This window comes from Humulus lupulus, chromosome 3 (genome assembly GCF_963169125.1).
Source record: "Humulus lupulus chromosome 3, drHumLupu1.1, whole genome shotgun sequence".
NCBI classification, from domain to species: domain Eukaryota; kingdom Viridiplantae; phylum Streptophyta; class Magnoliopsida; order Rosales; family Cannabaceae; genus Humulus; species Humulus lupulus.
The window spans coordinates 247455641-247477984 of NC_084795.1; the positions used below are offsets into that span (position 1 = coordinate 247455641).

General features: G+C 37.3%; 1 protein-coding gene and 1 non-coding gene across 2 annotated transcripts; one reads left to right on the top strand and one right to left on the bottom strand.

Annotated features, from left to right (window-relative positions):
• The first annotated feature begins 1176 nt into the window (after positions 1 to 1176).
• Positions 1177 to 6606, top strand: LOC133825537 (uncharacterized). Its single transcript, XM_062258466.1, has 4 exons — positions 1177 to 1433; positions 2370 to 2988; positions 5145 to 5271; positions 5407 to 6606. The coding sequence occupies exons 1-4, from the start codon at positions 1177 to 1179 to the stop codon at positions 6396 to 6398; spliced, it is 1995 nt and encodes a 664-aa protein (XP_062114450.1). The 3' UTR covers positions 6399 to 6606.
• Positions 1564 to 1670, bottom strand: LOC133828148 (small nucleolar RNA R71). Its single transcript, XR_009890786.1, has one exon. It is a non-coding gene; the product is annotated as a small nucleolar RNA R71 (small nucleolar RNA).
• Positions 6607 to 22344: the final 15738 nt, after the last annotated feature.

Genomic DNA, 22344 nt, shown 5'->3' on the forward strand with positions numbered 1-22344 from the left:
TTTCACCAATCTTTTACCCAACCAAACATTTCATTTTTCCAATACTCTTACACTTACTCTATTTATCCTACCACTTCCCAACACAATTAAATTAATCAATTTATTTATTTTAATTTGATTAATTTAATCTCCATATTTTGCCTATAAATAGAGTCTTGTAAGATCATTTGGGGAGCTCTTCGTCTTCATCTTTTCATCATATTCTACACATATTTTTCTCTCTTCTCTTCACTATTTTCTCTACCATTTTCATCTTTTGAAGAGCATGTCAAGTATGTTATTTTGTAATTTTTATTTCAATCTAGTTATGAGCTTCTAATCTTTTTCAAAGGTTATTAAGATGATGATGAAGCAAAATGTAACTAGATAGTAATTTTTGTTGTATGTTGATTTCCCATTTGTACAACATTGTTTATGGATTTTTTTCTATCAAAGATATGCATTTTCCATCTATTATTGATTGTTAAAGCATATTACACCTAGTTCTTCATTATGCAAAAATATGATATTCTTTGATTAAATGTTTTTCATTAAATTGTTCACATCTAATTCTTAGAGCATAAGTATCATATTTTGCCTAAACATAATCTCTTTGATTTTTTGTAGTTTCACTAGGTTGTAACACAACTAATGCTTAGAAATTATATCTTATATAAGTGAAGAAAAATCCTACCTTTTTGAAAGAGTAACTTGTGCTTGAATAGAAAATATATTTTAAAAAAATATATAGTGTGATTTATTTCAACTATATTAAAAAAAAAAAAACAAAGCTTGTTCTTTCAACATAAGCAATTTTTGCTTAAAGGAAATTTGGCAAAGTTCCCATCCACGCTTATTAATTAACCTCAGGGAGTTGTTATTAAGTTGTGAGTAAGTGGAATCAAATAGGCCTGGGAACAAGTTAAACCAAAAAAAAAAAAAAAATCATAAAAATCATAACAAAAAAAAAAAATATATATATAAATATTATAATTTCTTCTTGTTATAAGTATGCTCTGTGGTTGCGGTTCTAACTGATCTTCCACATCAGAAATTTGTTTCCTTGTGATTGTTTGTGTTACTTTGAGAAATTTGTGACATTGTATGCATCATTGGCATCGTAATTCAAAAAATCGTTTGGTGAAAAAATTAGTGTCTGTTCGTGAAATTGAAAGTGTTTTTGAAAGTTTAAGCATAATGGAACAAGAACCTAATGTTGTGCAAGAAAAAACTCTTCTTGAATACTTTTCACCCATTTCATCTAATGCCCCATCATGCATTGTTTTGCCCACTACTAATGCCACTCATTTTGAACTTAAACCATCAATCATTCAATTGTTACCATCATTTTATGGTTTAGAAAGAGAGGATCCATACATGCATGTAAAAGACTTTTTGGAAATTTGCTCAACCTTTCGTTTTCAAAATTTTTCAGATGAGTCGGTTAAACTTAGGTTGTTTCCTTTTTCTTTAAAAGATAGAGCCAAAGCTTAGTTAAACTCACTTCCAACTGGAACCATAACTACTTGGGATCAACTTTTTAATAAATTCCTTGCTAAATTTTTCCCCATGTCCAAAACTGATAGTTTAAGAAGAGAAATCTCCGAATTTTATCAAAAAGATAACGAAGAATTTTATGAATGTTGGGAAAGATGTAAAGATTTATTATTAAAATGTCCCCACCATGGTTTTGAAAAATGGAGACTTGTAAAATATTTTTATGATGGTTTAACCCCTTCAAACCGACAAATGATTCAATCTATGCATACTGGAAAATTTTTAAAATTGCAAGGGCAAGAGGCTTGGGACGCTCTTGAAGAATTGTCTGTTAATTCACAACAATGGAATTATTCTGAGCCTAGGTCTAGAGCCAACCCGTCACCGAAAAGAGAAGGAAAATATGAAATAAAAGAAGAAAGTGATTTAAGAACATCATTTGATAAATTAGCAAGAAAAGTGGAAGCCTTAGTAATAAGTCAATCTATGAATTCTCATGTGCAACCTAAAAAAGATGTTTGTTCTTTATGTGCTAGTTCATGTCATAATGCTCAATCATGTCCTTCTTTTATTGAAACATTTTCTGAAGAGGCTAATGCTTTACATTCATATGGAAAACCTTCTTCTGATAGCCCATTTTCCAACACATACAATCCAAATTGGAGAAACCATCCTAATTTTTCATGGAGACAAAACCAACCACAAATGAATCAAGGAAACCAATTCCACATGCCAAATCCAAATCATGCCCAACCAAGTCAACCTTACCCTCCACAAAGAAAACCTTCCTTAGAAGACACCTTACAACAATTCATGCAATCCACCCAACAAATCTTACAAAATCAGTCTCAATCCATTGCCAAACTCGAGACACAATTGGGTCAACTTGCTAGTGCTGTAACCGAGAGAGAAAAAGGAAGATTTCCTAGCCAACCCATCCCAAATCCTAAAAGCCAATATGAAATAGGAACTCCTAGTCATAAAGAAGAAGCTAAGTCTATCTCAACTCTAAGGTCCGGAAAACAAATTGTCAAACCCGATTACATACCTCAAGTTGAAAAAGACCAAAGCCAACCTCAAAGTTCCAACACAAATGACCTTTCAAAAGATGATGCTCAAATCCTTCCTTCCATCCCAAAAGCTCCTTTTCCACAAAGATTAATTCCACTCAAGAAAGGCAACCAATATAGTGACATCTTAGAAGTTTTCAAACAAGTAAGCATCAACATTCCTTTCTTAGATGCCATTAAACAAATTCCTGCCTATTCTAAATTCTTAAAAGACCTTTGCACTGTTAAAAGAAACACAAATGTTCCCAAAAAGGCGTTTTTAACTGAACAAGTTAGCTCCATAATTCAATATAAAAGCCTTGTCAAATATAAAGATCCCGGTTGTCCAACAATTTCATGCATCATTGGCGATCATTTTATTAACAAAGCTTTACTTGATTTAGGAGCTAGTGTAAATTTACTGCCTTATTCTGTGTATAAGCAACTTGGTCTAGGAGAATTAAAACCAACTTCTATAACACTTCAATTAGCCGATCGTTCAGTGAAAATCCCTAGAGGTATTATAGAAGATGTTTTAATTAAAGTGGATAAATTCTATTTCCCTGTGGACTTTATTGTTCTTGACACTCAACCTGTTGAAAATGCTCATGCTCAAGTACCCATCATTCTAGGTAAACCATTTTTAGCTACATCTAATGCAATTATCAACTGTCGTATTGGTGTATTGAAATTATCTTTTGGAAACATGACTGTTGAATTAAATGTTTTTAATGTTGCTAAATCTTTTGAGTGTGAGGAAGTGCATGAAGTTAACATGATAGAGAGTATGTGTGAAGATAATGGAAGTGACTTACTTGATTTTTGTGAAAAATACTTTGGTATGAACTTGCATATTGATGATTTTAATGATGATGTGAATTCCTTATTAGAGTCTATACCCTTGAATGAAACCAAAGTTGAACCCTTTTCACCCTTAGATCATGTTCAATCAATTTTCGAGTCTCCAAAGTTAGACCTTAAACCTTTGCCAGAAAATTTAAAATATGCTTTTCTAGGAGAGTCTGAAACCTTGCCTGTTATCATAGCATCTGCTTTAGATAAAGAACAAGAAGATAAATTGTTAGATGTCCTTAAAAACATAAGGAAGCCATAGGTTGGACCATTGGAGACATCAAGGGAATTAGCCCATCCATATGCATGCATAGAATCCATCTAGAAGAAAATGCTAAAACCTCTCGGGAATGTCAAAGAAGGTTAAATCCAAATATGAAAGAGGTCGTTAGGGAAGAAGTACTTAAACTGTTAGATGTAGGTATCATTTACCCTATTTCTGATAGTCAATGGGTTAGTCCAGTTCAAGTAGTGCCTAAAAAGTCTGGGATCACAGTTGTCGAAAATGAGAAAAATGAATTAATCCCTACTCGAGTACAAACGGGGTGGAGAGTGTGTATAGACTATAGGAAGCTAAATAATGTTACTAGAAAAAACCACTTTCCTTTACCCTTTATTGATCAAATGCTTGAACGTTTAGCTGGCCATGCATATTATTGTTTTCTTGATGGCTATTCGAGATATAACCAAATCCCCATTGCCCTTGAAGATCAAGAAAAGACTACCTTCACTTGCCCTTTTGGAACCTTTGCATATCGTCGCATGCCGTTTGGTCTTTGTAATGCTCATGCAACTTTTCAAAGATGTATGATTGCAATATTCTCTAATATGGTTGAAAGAAATCTCGAAGTGTTTATGGATGATTTTTCTGTGTTTGGAAATTCTTTTGATGACTGTTTGCACCATCTTTCTCTTGTTTTAATTCGTTGCAAAGAAAAGAATTTGGTTCTTAATTGGGAAAAATGTCATTTTATGGTTAAAAAATGAATTGTTTTAGGTCATGTAATTTCATTTGAGGGAATAGAAGTTGATAAAGCAAAAGTTGACCTTATTTCAAAACTTCCCCCACCTAAAACAATAAAAGAAATTAGATCATTCTTAGGCCATGCTGGTTTTTATAGAAGATTCATAAAAGACTTTAGCAAAATTTCACGCCCATTATGTCACTTGCTCGGAAAAGAAAATGCTATTGTCTTTGATAATGATTGCCATGTTGCCTTTGAAAGATTGAAATCCCTTTTGACTAGTGCACCTATTATTCGCCCTCCTGATTGGAATATTCCTTTTGAAATAATGTGTGATGCTTCTGATTATGCTATTGGTGCTGTTCTGTGACAAAGAATTAACAAGTTACCTCATGTAATCTACTATGCTAGCAAAACTTTGAACGATGCTCAATTAAATTATTCTACAACTGAAAAAGAATTGCTTGCTGTTGTGTTTGCATTGGAGAAATTTAGGTCTTATTTGTTAGGATCTAAAATAATTGTCTATTCTGATCATGCTGCATTGAAATATCTCTTGTCGAAAAAAGATGCTAAATCTCGCTTAATTCGTTGGATCTTGCTTTTACAAGAATTTGATTTAGAGATACGAGATAAAAAAGGTTCTGAAAATGTTGTTGCTGATCATTTGTCTAGAATTGTTGTTGAGACTAATAATGACTCCACCTCTATAACTGAAACTTTTCTTGATGAACAACTCATGCATATATCTTCTTTGCCTTGGTATGCTGATATTGTGAATTATTTGGTCACTGGTGAAATTCCTTCTCATTGGTCTAAGCATGACAAATCTAAATTTTATTCTGAAGTGAAAAATTTCATGTGGGATGACCCTTATTTGTTTAAATATTGCCCTGATCAAATAATAAGGAGATGCATTCCAAATTGTGATCAACTTAAAATCATATCTTTTTGTCATGATCATGCATGTGGTGGACATTTTAGTGGTAAGAAAACTGCTTTGAAAATTTTACAATGTGGATTTTATTGGCCGACTATTTTTCATGACACTTATGTTTATTGCAAGTCTTGCGAACGTTGTCAAATGTTAGGAAGTGTAACTAGAAGAAACATGATGCCTTTGAATCCTATCCTTATTGTTGAAATATTTGATGTTTGGGGCATTGATTTTATGGGTCCATTTCCTAACTCTTTTGGTAACTTGTACATTCTTGTTGGTGTTGATTATGTGTCTAAATGGGTTGAAGCTGTTGCATGCCATACAAATGATCATAAAGTTGTGCTTAAGTTTTTGAAAGAAAATATTTTCTCCCGTTTTGGCTCACCACGTGCTATCATTAGTGATAACGATACACACTTTTGTAATAGATCTTTTGAGCATTTAATGAAACAATATGGTATTACACATAAAGTCACTACACCTTATCACCCACAAACTAGCGGTCAAGTTGAAATATCAAATAGGGAAATTAAGCACATCTTAGAGAAAACTGTCAATCCAACTAGGAAAGATTGGTCCTTAAGACTCATTGATGCATTATGGGCATATAGAACTGCATACAAAACACCCATTGGAATGTCTCCCTATAGACTTGTGTATGGAAAGGCATGTCATTTACCCGTTGAGCTAGAACATAGAGCCTATTGGGCAATTAAGCAATTGAATTTTTCATTAGACAAAGCGGGTGAGAGAAGAAAGCTTCAATTAAATGAGTTAGAAGAGCTTAGGCATGATGCATATGACTATTCCAAAAAATATAAGGATCGAATGAAGATTTACCATGACAAAAACATTTTGCGAAAAGATTTTTCTCCCGGTCAAAAAGTCCTTTTATACAATTCTCGTTTGCATCTCTTCCCGGGGAAGTTACGCTCTAGGTGGGTAGGTCCATACATTGTTCGCACTGTTTTTCCACATGGACCCATTGAAATTGAAAATCCTAATAATGGTAATGTATTCAAAGTGAATGGACAAAAATTGAAACCATTTTTAGAATTGAAAACTGCTAAAGTGGATGAAATCCTTCTTGAGGATCCTATTTACCATGGTCCTTGATTGCTCTCATCAATTTTTGGTAAATGTGTGTTTTATTTATGTTTTTAGGTTAACTTATTGTTTTGATTTTTGTTTCTTTTTTGTTGCACTCTTGACATGCTCCATGATGAGGTACGACCATTCTAAACTCTAAACTCTTTCACGCTTCAATTTATATTTGTATTTTGATACATTGAGGACAATGCATAAATTAAGTTTGGGGGTAGTGGGTTTATATGGTTACTTCTTTCATGTGTTTGAAAATGGTAGAATTTTTCTTCACTTATATAAGATATAATTTCTAAGGCATCTCATAAAACTTGCACTTAGAAAATTCCATAACATTCAAGATATATAATTATACAATTTAATCAATTCAAACAAACACAAAGGATCCAAGATCCAACCAGGATTCACTCTTAGCGCCCTGGCTCCAACTCGGACTATATTACCATGTCTTGGTTCCAACCTGGACTTTATTTTACCATGTCCTGGCTCCAACCTAGACTAAAATTTACCATGTCCTGGCTCCAACCCAGACTAAAATTTACCATGTCCTGGCTCCAACCCAACCTATAATTTCACCATTTCCTGGCTCCAACCCGGACTATAATCTGATCATGTCATGGCTCCAACCCGGATAGTATTATAATAAGGTTCTGGCTCTAACCCGAACTAACTTATCATTAAGCCACAGAATGCATAAACATTGCAAAGGTAGTCATCATGCATACCCTGTTCTTAACGACCCAAATAAAACTAGTGTAATCTACTACTACAAGCACACACTAGTATATTCATGTTGTAGCCAAGAAAGAGAAAGGCTAACTTACTTGGGCTCCTTTGCTCCCAGCTGGATATTTGAAACCGCTATTCATTCTCCCTTTTGCGGCTACTGTAAATAATACAGTGTAGTTGGAATAAACTATGGCATACTCTTATAGCTAATATTCTACGATAGCTACATGCAATAAAGTTCTCTTAGAGACTCTATACTATAGCCTCTTATACACCTTATAATGTGTAAGGCCGAATTTCGTTTCAGTCTTTACAGTATCATGAGAAAATCAGCCTCACTGCATCATGCTCTCCATGTTGTGCATCTTAATATTCTTTAACTAAGAGCTCTTTTATCAGATAATTCGTATTTTTTTTCTAGGAAAAATGAGTTCTAGTCAACTCATAACTTTAGAAAAATACCAACTTGTCGTCCTCTTACGAAAGTTTATCATTTTCTACATTTAAAAAATATCATTTTTTGACCCTTTACAAATAATATTTGAAAATATTATCTCGTTCTCTTAAAGGTTCTACAAAACTCAAACTCCCATTTTTACCATTCTTATCCATAATTTATGATCTCATTTTATGTTATTTTTGAAAAGAAGGGAAATTGGACCCTTAACTTACAAAATGGTAAAAATAAACTTTTAAATTAACTCAAGGTGATTTGGGATGGGTTAAGTCTCCAAAACCTTAGTTATTTTGGCGAAGGATTATTTCTTCTCATTTCCAAAACTTTACTTCCACCATTTAATTTAAAGTAGTAAAGTCTCATTTTTAAAACTTTGCCCTTAGTTGAGTGTTGGGCGAATACCCTTAAACTATCGTTCACATATTCTATGTCATAAGAATGGGAACTAGGCAAAAGCCTCATGTCAAAACTTGTTTTAGGTTAAGAGAACTAACCTCTTAAAAATTATTTTTCGTTAAGGTTCGAAATTACTACTTTTCAGATTTTAGGGCAAACTTAGAAAAATTATTTCTCTTAAACCATGAAACATTTTTCTATTAAATTTTACAGGAGCCTTTATACGCATCTTAACTAATTCTCTATAAAATTTCATAATTTTTGGGATGGCAAAACCCATTCAATTTTTTAAAGAAATCTGGGCAGTGCTTTCTGCCTAAAAGTTTTTCCCCGATTTTGTGGTAAATTTGAAAATTTATTTTTCTTATACTGTAGTCCAGTTGATTCTGAAATTTTAGAGAGATACTTATTCATGTCTAAATTATCTTCCTACAAAATTTCATAATTTTTTAAATTATAAAACTCAATAAAATGTTTAAAGCCATCTGGGCAATGCTCTCTACTAGAAGTTTTGTTTCCAGATTCTAGGGAAAATTTTGATAAATCATCTCTCTCATACCTTATAACATTTTCCTATAAAATTTTACAGTGACCCTTAAACATGTTTAAACTAACACCCTACCAAATTTTATAGCTTTTTCATTTGTAAAACCTGTTCAAAAGTCAAAATAATCTGGGCAGTACATGCTGCTCAAATATTTTTCAGATTTGCTTCACATGCCAAAAAGTGTATAACTTGGGTTTAAAAATACCCTTTTACGATTTTACAAATCCTATAATCAAGTACTCACCAAGAACTATGCAACTACACAATTATTTTTTACAAAAACAGAGAGTGGAGTGCTATCTGACTCGTTGAAAGCCAGACCAAAAAATTTTGGCAGCATGCATTTTCACTCACACTCAACAACAACAAGCTTTCTAGCATAAACCCTTGCCACATGCATGCATGCAAATCATCATACGACACAAAATCTCAACCTTGAGCATAAAATAAGCTCAAAAACTATTGAAATACCCTATACAACCATATCAACAAGAATCACCACAAAACATAGAGAACTCAACCATAGATTCTACCTTTCAAAGCCCTAGCTTGGAGATGTGTTCCTTAGCTATTCAAAATCTTCTCTTGGTTCTCTAAACTCTCAAAACCGAGCCCCAAGTTCCACATGCAGATTTTTAAGAAAAGGATTACGGTAGAAAACTTTGACGAGGAAGAAAACATGCAAACTACCAAGATTTCTTACCTTCCCTTCACTAGATCACCAAAATGCTAAAATTTTTAGCCTCTCTTGAACCCTAGAACACAAGATCAAATCCGTGCATGGATATTAGATCACATGCATGCATCATAAACCCTTAGGCTTTCGGGTTTGAAGAGGAAGAGAGGAGAAAAATAGAGTAGGGTTCGAAACTTACTCTTCCTTAGTGTGCTCTTGAGCTTTTCCTTACTTCAATGAGAAATGAGTGCTCTTGGCTCATGGAGAGAAAAATGGCAGCAATGGAGAGTAGAGGGACTAGGGTTTAGTTTTGGGGGAGAGGAAATAGAAGAGTGTGTTTTTGTTTTCTTGAGAGAAAAGGAAATTTAAAAAAAAATGATTAGATGTGTAAGAGTGAAATGATTAGAGTTGAGCCAATGAATGGGTAAGGCTCTTACTCTTCCTAGGGTAGGTGTCCTAGGCTCTTAAGAGCCCTAGGCATAACCTTGTCGCCCCCTTCTCTTTCTCCTCCCTTCGAAAAGACCTTTATGCCTTGCACCTTTTTACCTCTCTCCTTAGACACTCAAGGGCCCTTTGGAAATTTTACTTATCTAAAATTCCTTACAATTTTACCCTATAGTTTTTAAATATCACCAACCTTAGTTAATTAAATTAAATGTGACCCAAAAATAAAATTTGTCACATATCACATAATTTTGATAATTTTATCAAATTGACCAAAATGTCCATAGAGGCTCGAGCAAGAAATTCTCATTCTTAAGCCCAGTTGATTGGAATTCAAACATCAATCAATTTTTCTTAAACCTCTTAGCTACCACACAAAATTAATATTTTTATGCTATATTATTTCCTATTTTACTTATTCCGAGACCAGATCAATACAACAGCTATAAAATTCTCTAAACATCGCAAATTCATATAATATCATTTTTCATAATAATATTTAACATAGTTCTTCACTGGCTCCAACCGGCTACTAACGGGTGTTCAAAATACGGGATGTTGCAAATGGCATATTATTTCACATGCCAATGGTGTTTTATCAAATTAATACATGCAGATTTTTTTGTATATTTTATGAAAGAAAATATCGTTTTAATCCAAATTTGTGATTTTGATTGCATAAATAGTTGCTGGAACTTTTGGTTAATAGTAAGCAAAGTCTTTTAATAGGAACAATCAAAAGCAACAGTGACAGTTATTAACTATTGGAGTTGGTTTCTATGCCTACAGTTTTTAACTGTCAGCGTAGAGTCCCGCTAAGCAATTACGACAGACAACAGAGTTGACTGTCGTGATTAGGTGTCAGGAAAGCCCAATTTTGTATTATTGCTAGTGCATCAAATAAATTAAACCCTAAGTTATGTACATGATGAATGTGGTATTCTCAAAATGTAAATATGTAATTTTCACAATATTATTTATGTGCAATTTTTTATTTATGTAAAATATGAAAAGATTGTAGTTTAAATTCAATTGTGATTTTTAAACGAATTATTAGTTGCTGAAACTTTGGGTTATTAAGGAAAATGATTATTTTATTTAATATGAATAAGTCATACACCTCAATAACTAAAGTCTTAAATGATATATATGAAAATGTAATTTTACTTTATTTATGAATTTTCACATTTTAGAACATGCAATTTTTTTTGAGAGATTAGTAAAATTATTTTCTAAAGGAAACAAGAAACTTATTTAGTTATTCTAAATAGCTAAAAATTTTGTCATGTTTTTTTATGTTATTTAAATAATAAATGAAATTATTATTTTATGAGAAATTAGAAAGGCTTAATGGATTATTTTATAAATTAAATATGCTGTATTAAAATTTGTATAACAAATTTTGGGATTTAGAGAAACAATTAATGGTAAATAAATTATGTTGCTGAATTTTGTTTGAAGATGCAAGATGTAAGTATGTAGGAATTATCGCTATAAAACGTTCAATTTTAAGAACTCTCCCACGTATGGATGTCGCATGCAAATGTATCTTTACGTTAAAATATATGCCTATTGTTCAAACACATGACCTTTACTTTGTAACCATGAAGGGTTAATAGGTAGAATTAGCATTAGTTTTTTTATGATTTTATGTAGAGATATTGTGTGTTTGCAATTATAGTGCAACTCGCACCACATGTGCATGGCCCATGTACACGTGGTGTATGTTGCTGGGCATGAGTAGTCTTACGTTATTCTAAGAGATGAATGTTTGGTTATGATTATAGGCTCGTTGTGATGTATTATCATTTTTTGTTTTGCTCGGACCTGAGGTAAGGAAATTTGATAGAATTTCTATGTTTATGCTATGAAATGGTAAGACTTGTATGTTACAAGAAATAATGTGTTATGTAAATGATGATGCTATGTTTTGATGATAAACCAAGTGATATGTAAAAGTAGAATTCTATGATATGTTATTAGAAGTATGATGCAACATTTATTTTCTTTGTTTTGAAGTGAACTAGATTACATGTGTTTGTATGATGAATGAAAAGAAAATGTTGCTATTGTGTTGAACACAAATCAACAAAGGAGTTACTAAGGATATGACGTAGCTCAAAGGGTGGACACGCCAAGGTTATTCTAGGGCCTGAAATCTTGTTTACCTCATAGATGAGGTTTTACCAACTCGGATATACTAGTTATCTCAATGATGTGACATGGACAATAGAGGTGCCATGATCACAAAGAGTATGATTATATTGTATGAATGCGATGGAAGACTATGAATTCATTTATGATTATGAAATATGAGTATGATGATGTTATGAACTATCCTGTTATATTATACATGTCTTTCTTGTCTTTTCCTTGATTTTGTTGTACTTCTTTATTGGGCTTTTAGCTCACTCCCTTACTTTCCCCCTTTAAGGTAAACAATAGGGTTTCTCTCTAGCACGCCTATGATGTGGGAAGTTTCGATGTCTGAGTGTGTATGGCATGGGGGTTTTCTGTGAAATAATAAACTATCAATATGAGCGCTGAAATTTAAATAAACTATGTTATGGATTTTATTTTTAAATATGCCAGTGGGACTTAAACTTTTATTTTCTTTTAGACATTGCATGTGAATACTTTATTTTTATTATTAACTATTGGGCCCAAACTTTCATGTTTTATCAAGGTCTCACTCAGCTTATCTTTTAAGTTGTATTTTACTATTATCTCTGAGATAAGTGATGTTTTTACAAAGTAATAGAATAGGGCATTTTACAAAAGTGTAACAATTGAAAAGATTTGAGTATTTTGGCCACTAATAACCCATATGAAAAAAATACAAACTCAATTAAGTATAAAAGAATTGAAATAGAAAGAAGAAATAATTAGGGATAATAATGGAAGAAGGAAATTTTTATACAACCTTCTCATCAATAAATAAAAATCATATCCACATTAATCAATTCTTCATTCTTCTTGATATTAGGAGACTATCACATCTGTGTTTTATATTTTGTAAACTCAACTAAACACATTAATTAGCGATATGAGCTTTTTGCTACACTTCATAAGCATCTGTGAGTACATTTACATAAGTATTGCAAAGAAGTAGAAACTTAATTTACATATAGCTTGCCAATTGAAATTTCAAATTGGATAGATAATAAATTTAACGCCATAAATACTTTATGTTTTAGCGTTTATACACTTATATATTAAAACAAAATTGGCAATAAATTACCCAACATTATATTTTCTTTGAATCTGTTACTACCAGATCCGTTAAGTGTTGATTGAGCTCATTAAGCTGACAAGTGCCATGGTATTTGTAGCGTCTCAAATTTGCTAATAAGGCTTAGGGCCTTGATTAGCGTGCCTAGAGGGAAATAAGTGATTTATTATTATAATATGTGTATTTGTATGAGTATGGGATTAGAGATGCATGTGTTAGGTGAATTAAATGAGCATGTGGGCCCCGTTTGGTTATTAGGGGCATGTTTGTAATTTTAGCCCATTGATGGCATAAATGTGATAATTGTAATAATTATGATATTCTTATGATATATCTGTGTTGCACGATCCGAGACAGTCCTAGGGAGCGATGAGCTAGAAAGTCACAACGGGGTCGAATACCTGACTCGGGGCAAGTCGAGGGTATTTCGGGGGTTATCGGGTTATGGAAATAAATATTTGGAGATATATTTGAGGATAGAATGTTTAGGAGGGAATATTGGGGAAATTTACCATTTTTCCCTCGGGGACATTTTTGGCACCTCGAGCCTTTGAGATAACCTTAGAAACTTAAGTTAAATAAAACAAAACCAAAAAAGCTTTTAGAAAATTAGAAACCGACCTTCTTTCTTCCTCTCTCTCTTGAAGTTTTCTCTCTTTGGAAACTTGGAGCATTTTGGTGGAACTAACAAAGGATTAAGGATTTTGAGCTGAGATTTTGGGAGCTAGAAGCTTGGAGCTTAGGAAACTAATCCAGGGGTCAACTCAGCTCAAGTTAAGCTCTTAACTTAGTGAATTGTATTGAATTGCTGCTTTTATTTTAGAGTTTGCATGTGAGCTAAGACAAGAATTGCTCTTGATTATATGGGTGAGTTTTGGGGATAGTTTCTGTTGGGTTTTGCTGTTGGGATTTCTTTGGAAATGTTGTGATGATTGAGTGGGATTGTTAGGTTGATTTTGGGGTAAATTGGCTGGGTTTTCGTGGTAAAAATGGAGGATTTTTCTGGGTTCGAAGGGTCGGGCTGCGGCATTGTTCTTGTTGAGCCGCGATCCTCTAGAACAGATTGGAGGCCAGGAAGAGGGGCGAGCCGCGGCATGCCCTAGCTTGGGCCGTAGCACGCCTACCCTGTTCTGGGGTTGAGGTCTCTGGTTGGGGGTGGGCCGCGGCATGGCCTCATGGGGCCGCGACGCTTAGTGTATTTTTGGGCTTTAAAGAGGTTTTAGGCTTGGGAATCCAAAAGTTAAGGCTTGGGATGGATTTTATCACCCGAATCGATAGAATTCAAGGTCCCAGAGACTAGAATTATGAACCAATGTTATTTAATGGATTATAACTTGATGGATGGATATTGTTAGTGCGTTGTGACTAGGGTTTCAACGAGGCTCAGACTAGAGGACTGTTCTCAGGACTTCAGTGCTTAAAAATCTTGGGACACATGTAAGAAAACAGTTGTACCCATAGAGCTTGTGATGCAAGGCACGACCCTATATGATTGTGTTGCAGGGCGTAGCCCCTTTGATTGAGTTTATACGTGTTTAAGTATCTGCTTAATAATGCTATGTGTGCATATATGTGAATGAAGGACAAGAGTCGGGAACGGCAAAGGCTGGGAACGGCGAAGGCCGAGAATGGCAAGGGGCCGAGAGCAGCGTTTTGCATGCGGAGTGTGAGTTACCAGGGCGAGACCCTAAAGGATACCTGGGATATCCTCACTGTATAGACCGCGAACCCAGGGCCCGGTAAAGCGCCTGGGACGGCATGGCCGTACAAGTTTAGCCTAGTGGCAGCTTGATTACATGTTGAATGTTAAATATGCATATGTATATGCTTGTGAGGGTTTTCTTGCTGGGCTTCGGCTCACGGTTGCTCTGTGGTGCAGGTAAGGGCAAGGGGAAAGTCGACCAACCATGAGTACGGAGAGCATGAAGCAGAGCGTACATGTTTGGCCTTCCTGGTTGCCGCGGCCAGGGGTATTTTGGGAGATGACTGTACTAAAACAAGATTTTGTCGTTTAGCCGACTCTGGTTATATTTTTGAGTTGTAAATGTTTCTAAACAGTATTTTGGGATCCTAAATGTTAAATGCTTTAAGATTTTCAGTAAATGGAATTATTTTCAAAGTATAAGACTCTGTTTATGGTTTTACTACACTTTTTGTCTTAAAACCTCGATTAGCGAGTTAATTGCACGTTTTAAACTCACTTGGTAACGGCTCTAAGGAAGTAGGGCGTTACAACTTGGTATCAGAGCGATCCAAGGTTTATGGTTTCTCAGGATTGATTGAACATGTACGCTCGCTATCAGTGACAAGCTCGACTCAGGGTTTGTTGGTAATGATTGACTTATATGCTTGAATATGTGCTTAAATGACCTGTTTGCCTGCTTGTTTCATATAGAGCATGATGAATGAGTTAACATATGCATGATGCCAGGGCATGGCCTGTTGAGTGTTATATGCTATTTGTATGTTATGTGGATTGTTGTTTATGGTTGACTGATACGATTTGGGAGGTGGTTTTGGATGTTGTTATCATGCCTGGTGAGTGGCGTCGTTGATTGCAGGCATATTGTTGAGATACCTCGACAATCATCGAGACTCCGCGGCAGTAGGGCTGAGGATGACAACCAGGGTCAGGACCCTCCACCTGCCCCACAGAATTGGCAACATATATTTGCTGAAATGGAAGCAAGATTGCAACGAACGGAGGAAGAGCTTCGACAGTTTAGGCAGCAAGCCCCTCCACAAGTCACTAAGTTTCCAGTTCAGCAGGTTGTGGCGCCAATGTCGGTTCAACCTATTGTGGAGAACAGGTGGGAACCTTTATATGAGAGGTTCAGGAAGTGGCATCCTCCCACCTTTGAGGGTGGACCAGACCCATTGCAGGCAAAGCAGTGGATGAATATGATTTCCTCTATCCTGGATTTTATGAGGGTTGAGGGGAATGAGAGGGTAGCTTGTGCTAGCTACATGTTCAGAGAGGATGCCCGCATCTTGTGGGATGTAGTAGTTCAGAGGAGGAATGTGGCAGTTATGACCTAGGAAGATTTCAAAAAAATCTTCAACAAAAAGTATTACAGCGTTGCAGTTCGAGCAGCAAAGGTTGACGAGTTCATCAACCTGACTCAGAACCGGTTGGCAGTTACTGAGTATGCTTTGAGATTTGACCGGTTGCGAAGTTTGCACCGAATTTAGTGCCGACGGATGCGGCAAGAAGAGATAGATTTGTGCGGGGATTGAATGTTATGATCACCCGTGATGTAAAGATCACCTTGGATCCAGAGACTACTACCTATGCTCAGGTTGTAGACAAGGTCCTTACCACTGAGGGGGCTGAGGACCAGATCTGGAGAGAGAGCGCTATTACGCACGATGCAAGGAGGACAGTGCCTCCTTCTATTGGATCCAGTCAGGGTAGTGGCTCCAGTGAGAAGAAGAGAAAGGTCCCAGATTCTTTTGTTCCTCCTAGCTCAAATAGGAGGGTACGGGGTGCTGTTAGTGACCGTCAGGGAAGAGATGACAACTGGAGGAGTTTTCCAGTATGTGCTCGGTGTGGACGAGGACACCAAGGTGAGTGCAGGATTAGGGTCTGCTTTGTTTGTGGGAGTGCCAATCATCTGAAGAAGGACTGCCCACAAGCCAGGAAAGAGGAGCCAAAGCAGGGTGACAGTCTCGCTCCTGCCAGAGTGTTTACTTTGACTAAAACTGAGGCGGAGGCTCGCCCCTTGGTTGTGAGAGGTCAGATTTCTATTGCTGGGTTTTCTTATACTACATTGATTGATTCGGGAGCTACTAATTCGTTTGTGTCTGCTAGAGTGATAGATCAGCTGTGTAGACCTAGTGTTTTGTATGCTAGGGGTTTTCAGACTTTGTTGCCAATTGGGGAACTGGTAGTCTCTAGGAGATGGATTAGAGCTTTTCTAGTAGAGGTAGATGGTAGGGAATTGTCTGTTGATCTGATTGAACTTATGATGGATGACTTTGACATGATCCTAGGGATGGATTGGTTATCGAAGTATGGGGCAACGATTGACTGCAAGCGTAGGATGGTGACTTTTGAACTAGAAGGGGAGATACCCTTTGTATTTGTGGGGACAGTTAATGGACCCCGGGTACCTATGATTTCAGCATTGAAGGCTAGAGACCTGATGCAAGAAGGCTGCATAGGATTCCCAGCGAATGTGGTGGATACCTCTAGAGTTATGTCGGTTGGACTAGGGGAGACCAGATGGTATGTGAGTTTCCAGATTTATTTCCAGCAGATCTGCCAGGGTTGCCGCTGCAGCAGGAGATTGAGTTTGTTATAGAGATGGTGCCAGGGGTGGAGCCAGTATCTAGGACACCTTATAGAATGGCTTCTGCGGAGTTGAAGGAGTTGAAGATTCAGTTGCAGGAGTTACTAGATTTGGGGTTCATCAGACCGAGTTTCTCGCCATGGGGTGCTCCAGTGTTGTTCGTCAAGAGGAAGGATGGATCTATTAGGATGTGTATTGACTATAGGGAGCTAAACAAGTTGGCCATTAAGAACAAGTATCCACTGCCTAGGATCGACAATTTATTTGACTAGCTAGAGGGAAGGATAGTGTTTTCCAAGATTGATCTCCGATCAGGTTACCATCAGTTAAGGATTAAAGAAGAGAACATACCAAAGACCGCTTTCCTAACGAGGTATGGACACTACGAATTCTTGGTTATGTCCTTTGGATTAACCAATGCCCCAGCAGATTTTATGGATATGATGAATAGGATATTCAAGGACAATCTGGATAAGTTTGTGATTGAGTTCATTGACAACATTCTGGTGTACTCTCAGTCAGAGATATAACATGAGCAACATCTACATTTGGTGTTGCAGCGGTTAAGGGAGCATATGTTATATGCTAAGTTCACCAAGTGCGAGTTCTGTTACCGCAGGTTACATTTCTGGACTATATCGTCAGTAAGGAGGGGATTATGGTTGACTCAAGTACGATTGAGGTAGTGAGAGATTGGCCTAGACCGAGCAACGTTCCTGAAGTGAGAAGTTTTCTAGGATGGGCAGGATATTATGGGCGTTTTGTTGAGGGGTTCTCTTGGATTGCTACGTCGTGACAGAACTGACAAAGAAGAAGACAAAGTATGTTTGGACAGACAAATGTGAGAACAGTTTCAAGGAGTTGAAGCGGAGACTGATCATTGCACCAGTGTTAAGTTTGCCGACAGATAATGACAAGTTTGTGGTTTATTGTGATGTTTCCAGAGATGGTTTAGGGTGTGTGCTGATGCAAGTGGGAAAGGTGATAGCCTACGCATCGAGACAGTTAAAAGAGTATGAGCAGAGATATCCCATGCATGATCTGGAGTTAGCAACGGTGGTATTCACACTTTAGATTTGGAGACAATCTCTATGTAACGCCCTGGATAGCCAAGACCGTTACACTGTGTGTTTACAAATGTGCGAGACTTGCTAATCAAGCCATTTAGTTGGAAACGTGTTACAGTAACTAAAGTTGAACTAGGGTTAAAAGATTTTGGTCTCAAAAGCTTCATTTCCTTATAATCAAACATTTTTACATGGGATCCCAAAAGTAGAAAAGTTAAGAGACAGTTTAACAAAATTTCATAATTAAAATATAATTACTAGCACTCTAAGGCAAAACAGATGATTAGGCTTTTCTCGTCCTGTTCCACTCCTCGGCTGTGGCGGCCGATCAGCTGACTATGTACATTCAGCCCCAAAGCTTTCCATCTCAGGACTGGTCCAACTTTCCCTTGCCTTTACTTGCACCACGTACCACCCGTGAGCCAAGGCCCAGCAAGAAAATATAATAACAGAGCATAATCATCAAGCAAACAACCAAATAACTCATGCAATATAAACATATACTCAGCAGTCCAAACATTCACGTTACTCAAGTATTCAGCATACCAAGTACAACATTTTATATTAATAATCAATTAGACATGATAACCAGGGTTTACGCCCTTAGGCCGCACCCTCTATTTAACCCACTGACTCCGGCCCGCTTAAACCGAGCTCAGAGAATATTAAGGTGTCCTCAGCTACCAGTGGCCGAGCTGTGCTCAGTGCGCAAGTATTATTTACGGTACCCTTAGGCCGTCTAGCACATGACCCTTGGCATAATACCATCTATGACATCGTACATATATAGGGAGCTCTTAGTCCCAACACAATCACATAACCGGGTGCATTTTTCTTACCTTTAGATTTCGATAGCATTGTTTAATTCGACTCTCAAGCACGATCTCGTCTGACCCCTAGTGTACACCTAGTCACGGTAACAAGTTAGAACCAACTCCAAATTTCAATTCCAAAACCTAGCCTCGGGACCAATCCCGAGCCCTCGGAAAGCCATAATTCCACCAAATGGGTTGGTGGAATCAAACCCCGAGCCCTCGGGAAAAATCCCTAAGAAATAACCCAAAAACCCCTTTCTAGGAACAGGGTAGCACTATAGCCCTAAATTGGGCGCTACAGCGCTACAAGCAGAGCCATCAGGCTCCCAAGCCTAGCACTGTAGCGCCCTAAAGCTAGCGCTACAGCGCTAGTCACAGCCAAACCATACTCAAGTTTTCCCCTTCGAACTTCCTCGAGCCAAAACCTTCCAAAACTCAACCAAACTTCAAAACAAGCCTCCCAACATCTCCAACTCATCCCAAACAACCTAACCAAAAATAATTCAATCACATGCACCCCAAAATACAAAAATTACCACGGCTGAACTTAGAGCTCAGAAACTCAACAAAACAGCAGAAATCATAGAACTTAGAGCTAGGTTTTCTTACCTTTGATGGATGAATTCAGCTTAAGTTATCCTCCACACTTCCTTATCCTTCACCTCCTCAAATTCTTAGGCTTATGTCCCTAGAATTCCCACAGAAACTCAGTTTAGAAAAACCATCTCAGCCAAAACCAAAAACACAAGAGAGAAACCTAGAAACTTATCTCAGATGGATGAACAACCCTGGCTAACTCTTCAAACCAAACTAGGGATCCTAGCCTCAAACTCCTGCCCAAACTCTCCCTGAGTTACAACTTCAAATTCCTTCAAGAACTGGGGAAGAGACCTCCAACCGAGAAAGAGAAAGATAGACTCTTGTTTTCCCTTTTTTTTTTTCCTTTCCTTCTTCTTTTCTTTTTTACTTCTTTCAGTTTCTACTATCCTCTAAACTTTCCACTAAGGAAATAAAGACAAAACAACATTTATCTGATTCTAAACACCAAAAGACCATATTGCCCTCCCACTTATAACTAAGCTTTTAAGCATCCTAAGGGCATTTTAGTCATTACACCCAATTCCCGCTAATTCCTCGAATGTCTCTAATATTTACCGCTTAATTCCCGACACATAACTAATCACCAATTATATTCCTCAATATCAAAATAGACTCCAATATATTTCCTAAATTCCCAGAAGTACCCCCAGGCTCGCCCCGAGCCGGGTATAAATCTCCGCCGTGACTTTTCGCTAAACTGCTCACCAAGATCGCCTTGAGTCACAAATTACAAATATATCCACATAAATATGTGGTCTTAAAAATTTATCACAGATGTATACAGTTATGCCCTTAACGACCAAAATTACGAATATGCCCTTCTAACCTAATCAGGGCCTACACACATACTAATACACATAGTCGTGCATCACAGATATCCAAATAATCATATAACATACTTTTAATCATTTAAATCACATATAATCCAGTTGTGCCCTCCGGGCACACTATTCAAGGCCCTTAAGCCTTAATAGTGAATTTGGGTCGTTACAATCTATATGGTGAGAAGTGCGAGATATACACCGACCATAAGAGTTCGAAGTACTTCTTTACTCAGAATGATCTGAATATACGCAAGAGGCAGTGGCTGGAGTTCGTTAAGGATTATGATTGTGACGTCCTATACCATCCTAGGAAGGCTAATGTAGTGGCTGATGCATTGAGTCAGAAAGGCCCAGAACAGTTGTTCAGTTCGAGACAGATATCTGATAAGCTGGCTGAGGAGATGACTAAAGCGGGTATAGAGTTGGTGGTTGGTCGGTTAGCCAACATCACTTTTCAGTCTACGCTCCTTGAGATGATCAAGGAGGCACAAGGGAAAGATGCCCAGTTGAGAGGTCACAGGGAGAACGTCTTAGTCGGGGCGGCGAAGGACTTCTCTATCTTGGAGATGGGATTACTGAAGTACAAGGATCGGATCTGTGTTCTGATGGATTCTGATATCCGGCGGGAGATCCTAGATGAATCGCATACCACTCCCTATTCCTTACAACCAGGTATGATGAAGATGTACCAAGATCTGAGAGCTTTGTATTGGTGGTCGGGTATGAAGAGGGATGTGGTGGATTATGTTGCCAAGTGCTTAACTTGCCAGCAGGTCAAGGCTGAACATTAGAGGCCAGGAGGGTTGCTGCAGCCTTTAGGGATTCCAGAGTGGAAGTGGGAAGATATTACCATAGACTTCATGGTTGGCTTGCCAAAGACCGTGGGACAACATGACTCAGTGTGGGTGATTGAGGATAGGTATACCTAGTCCACCCTCTTTTTACCTGTCAGGACGACTTCTACTGTGGAACAGTATGCCGAGTTATATGTGAAGGAATTTGTTCGACTTCATGGGGCTCCGAGGTCGATAGTATCCAACAGGGACCCCACCTTCACCTCCAAGTTTTGGGAGAGTCTGCAGAAGGCTATGGGCACGCAGTTATGGTTTTGTACCGCTTATCATCCTCAGACAGATGGACAGTCTGAGAGGACGATTAAGATATTGGAGGACATGCTACGATCCTATTTGCTAGATTTTGGGGGATCTTGGAGTAAGTATCTCCCTTTGATTGAGTTCTCGTACAATAACAGTTATCAGGCGACTATCGGAGTGGCTCCGTATAAGATACTTTATGGGAGGAAGTGCAGGTCACCTATCCATTGGGATGAGACGGGTGACAGGAAATATCTGGGTCTTGAGATGGTTCAAAGGAAAAATGAGGCGATTGACAAGATTAGAGCTCAAATTCTCACCTCCCAGAGTCGGCAGAAGAGTTACTCGGACTTGAGACGCAGAAACATAGAGTTTCAAGTCGGTGACCATGTGTTTCTTAGGGTTTCACCTTTAAGGGGAGTGAAATGGTTTCGTGTTCAGGGCAAGCTGAGCGCTAGGTTTGTTGGCCCCTTTGAGAATCTGGAGCGAGTTGGAGAGGTAGCTTACAAACTGGCGATGCCTCCATCCTTATCAGGGGTTCATAATGTTTTTCATGTATCCATGCTCCGGAAGTATGTATCAGATTCGATGCACGTTCTGAGTTATGAGAATTTGGAGCTGGACCAGGATTTGTCTTATGAGGAAAAGCCGGTTCAGATTCTTGACCGGAAGGATAAAGTCTTGCGGAGCAAGACCATCGCCTTAGTGAAAGTGCTGTAGAGGAACAACAAAGTTGAGGAGGCGACATGGGAACTTGAATTAGAGATGCGGGAGCGGTATCCCGA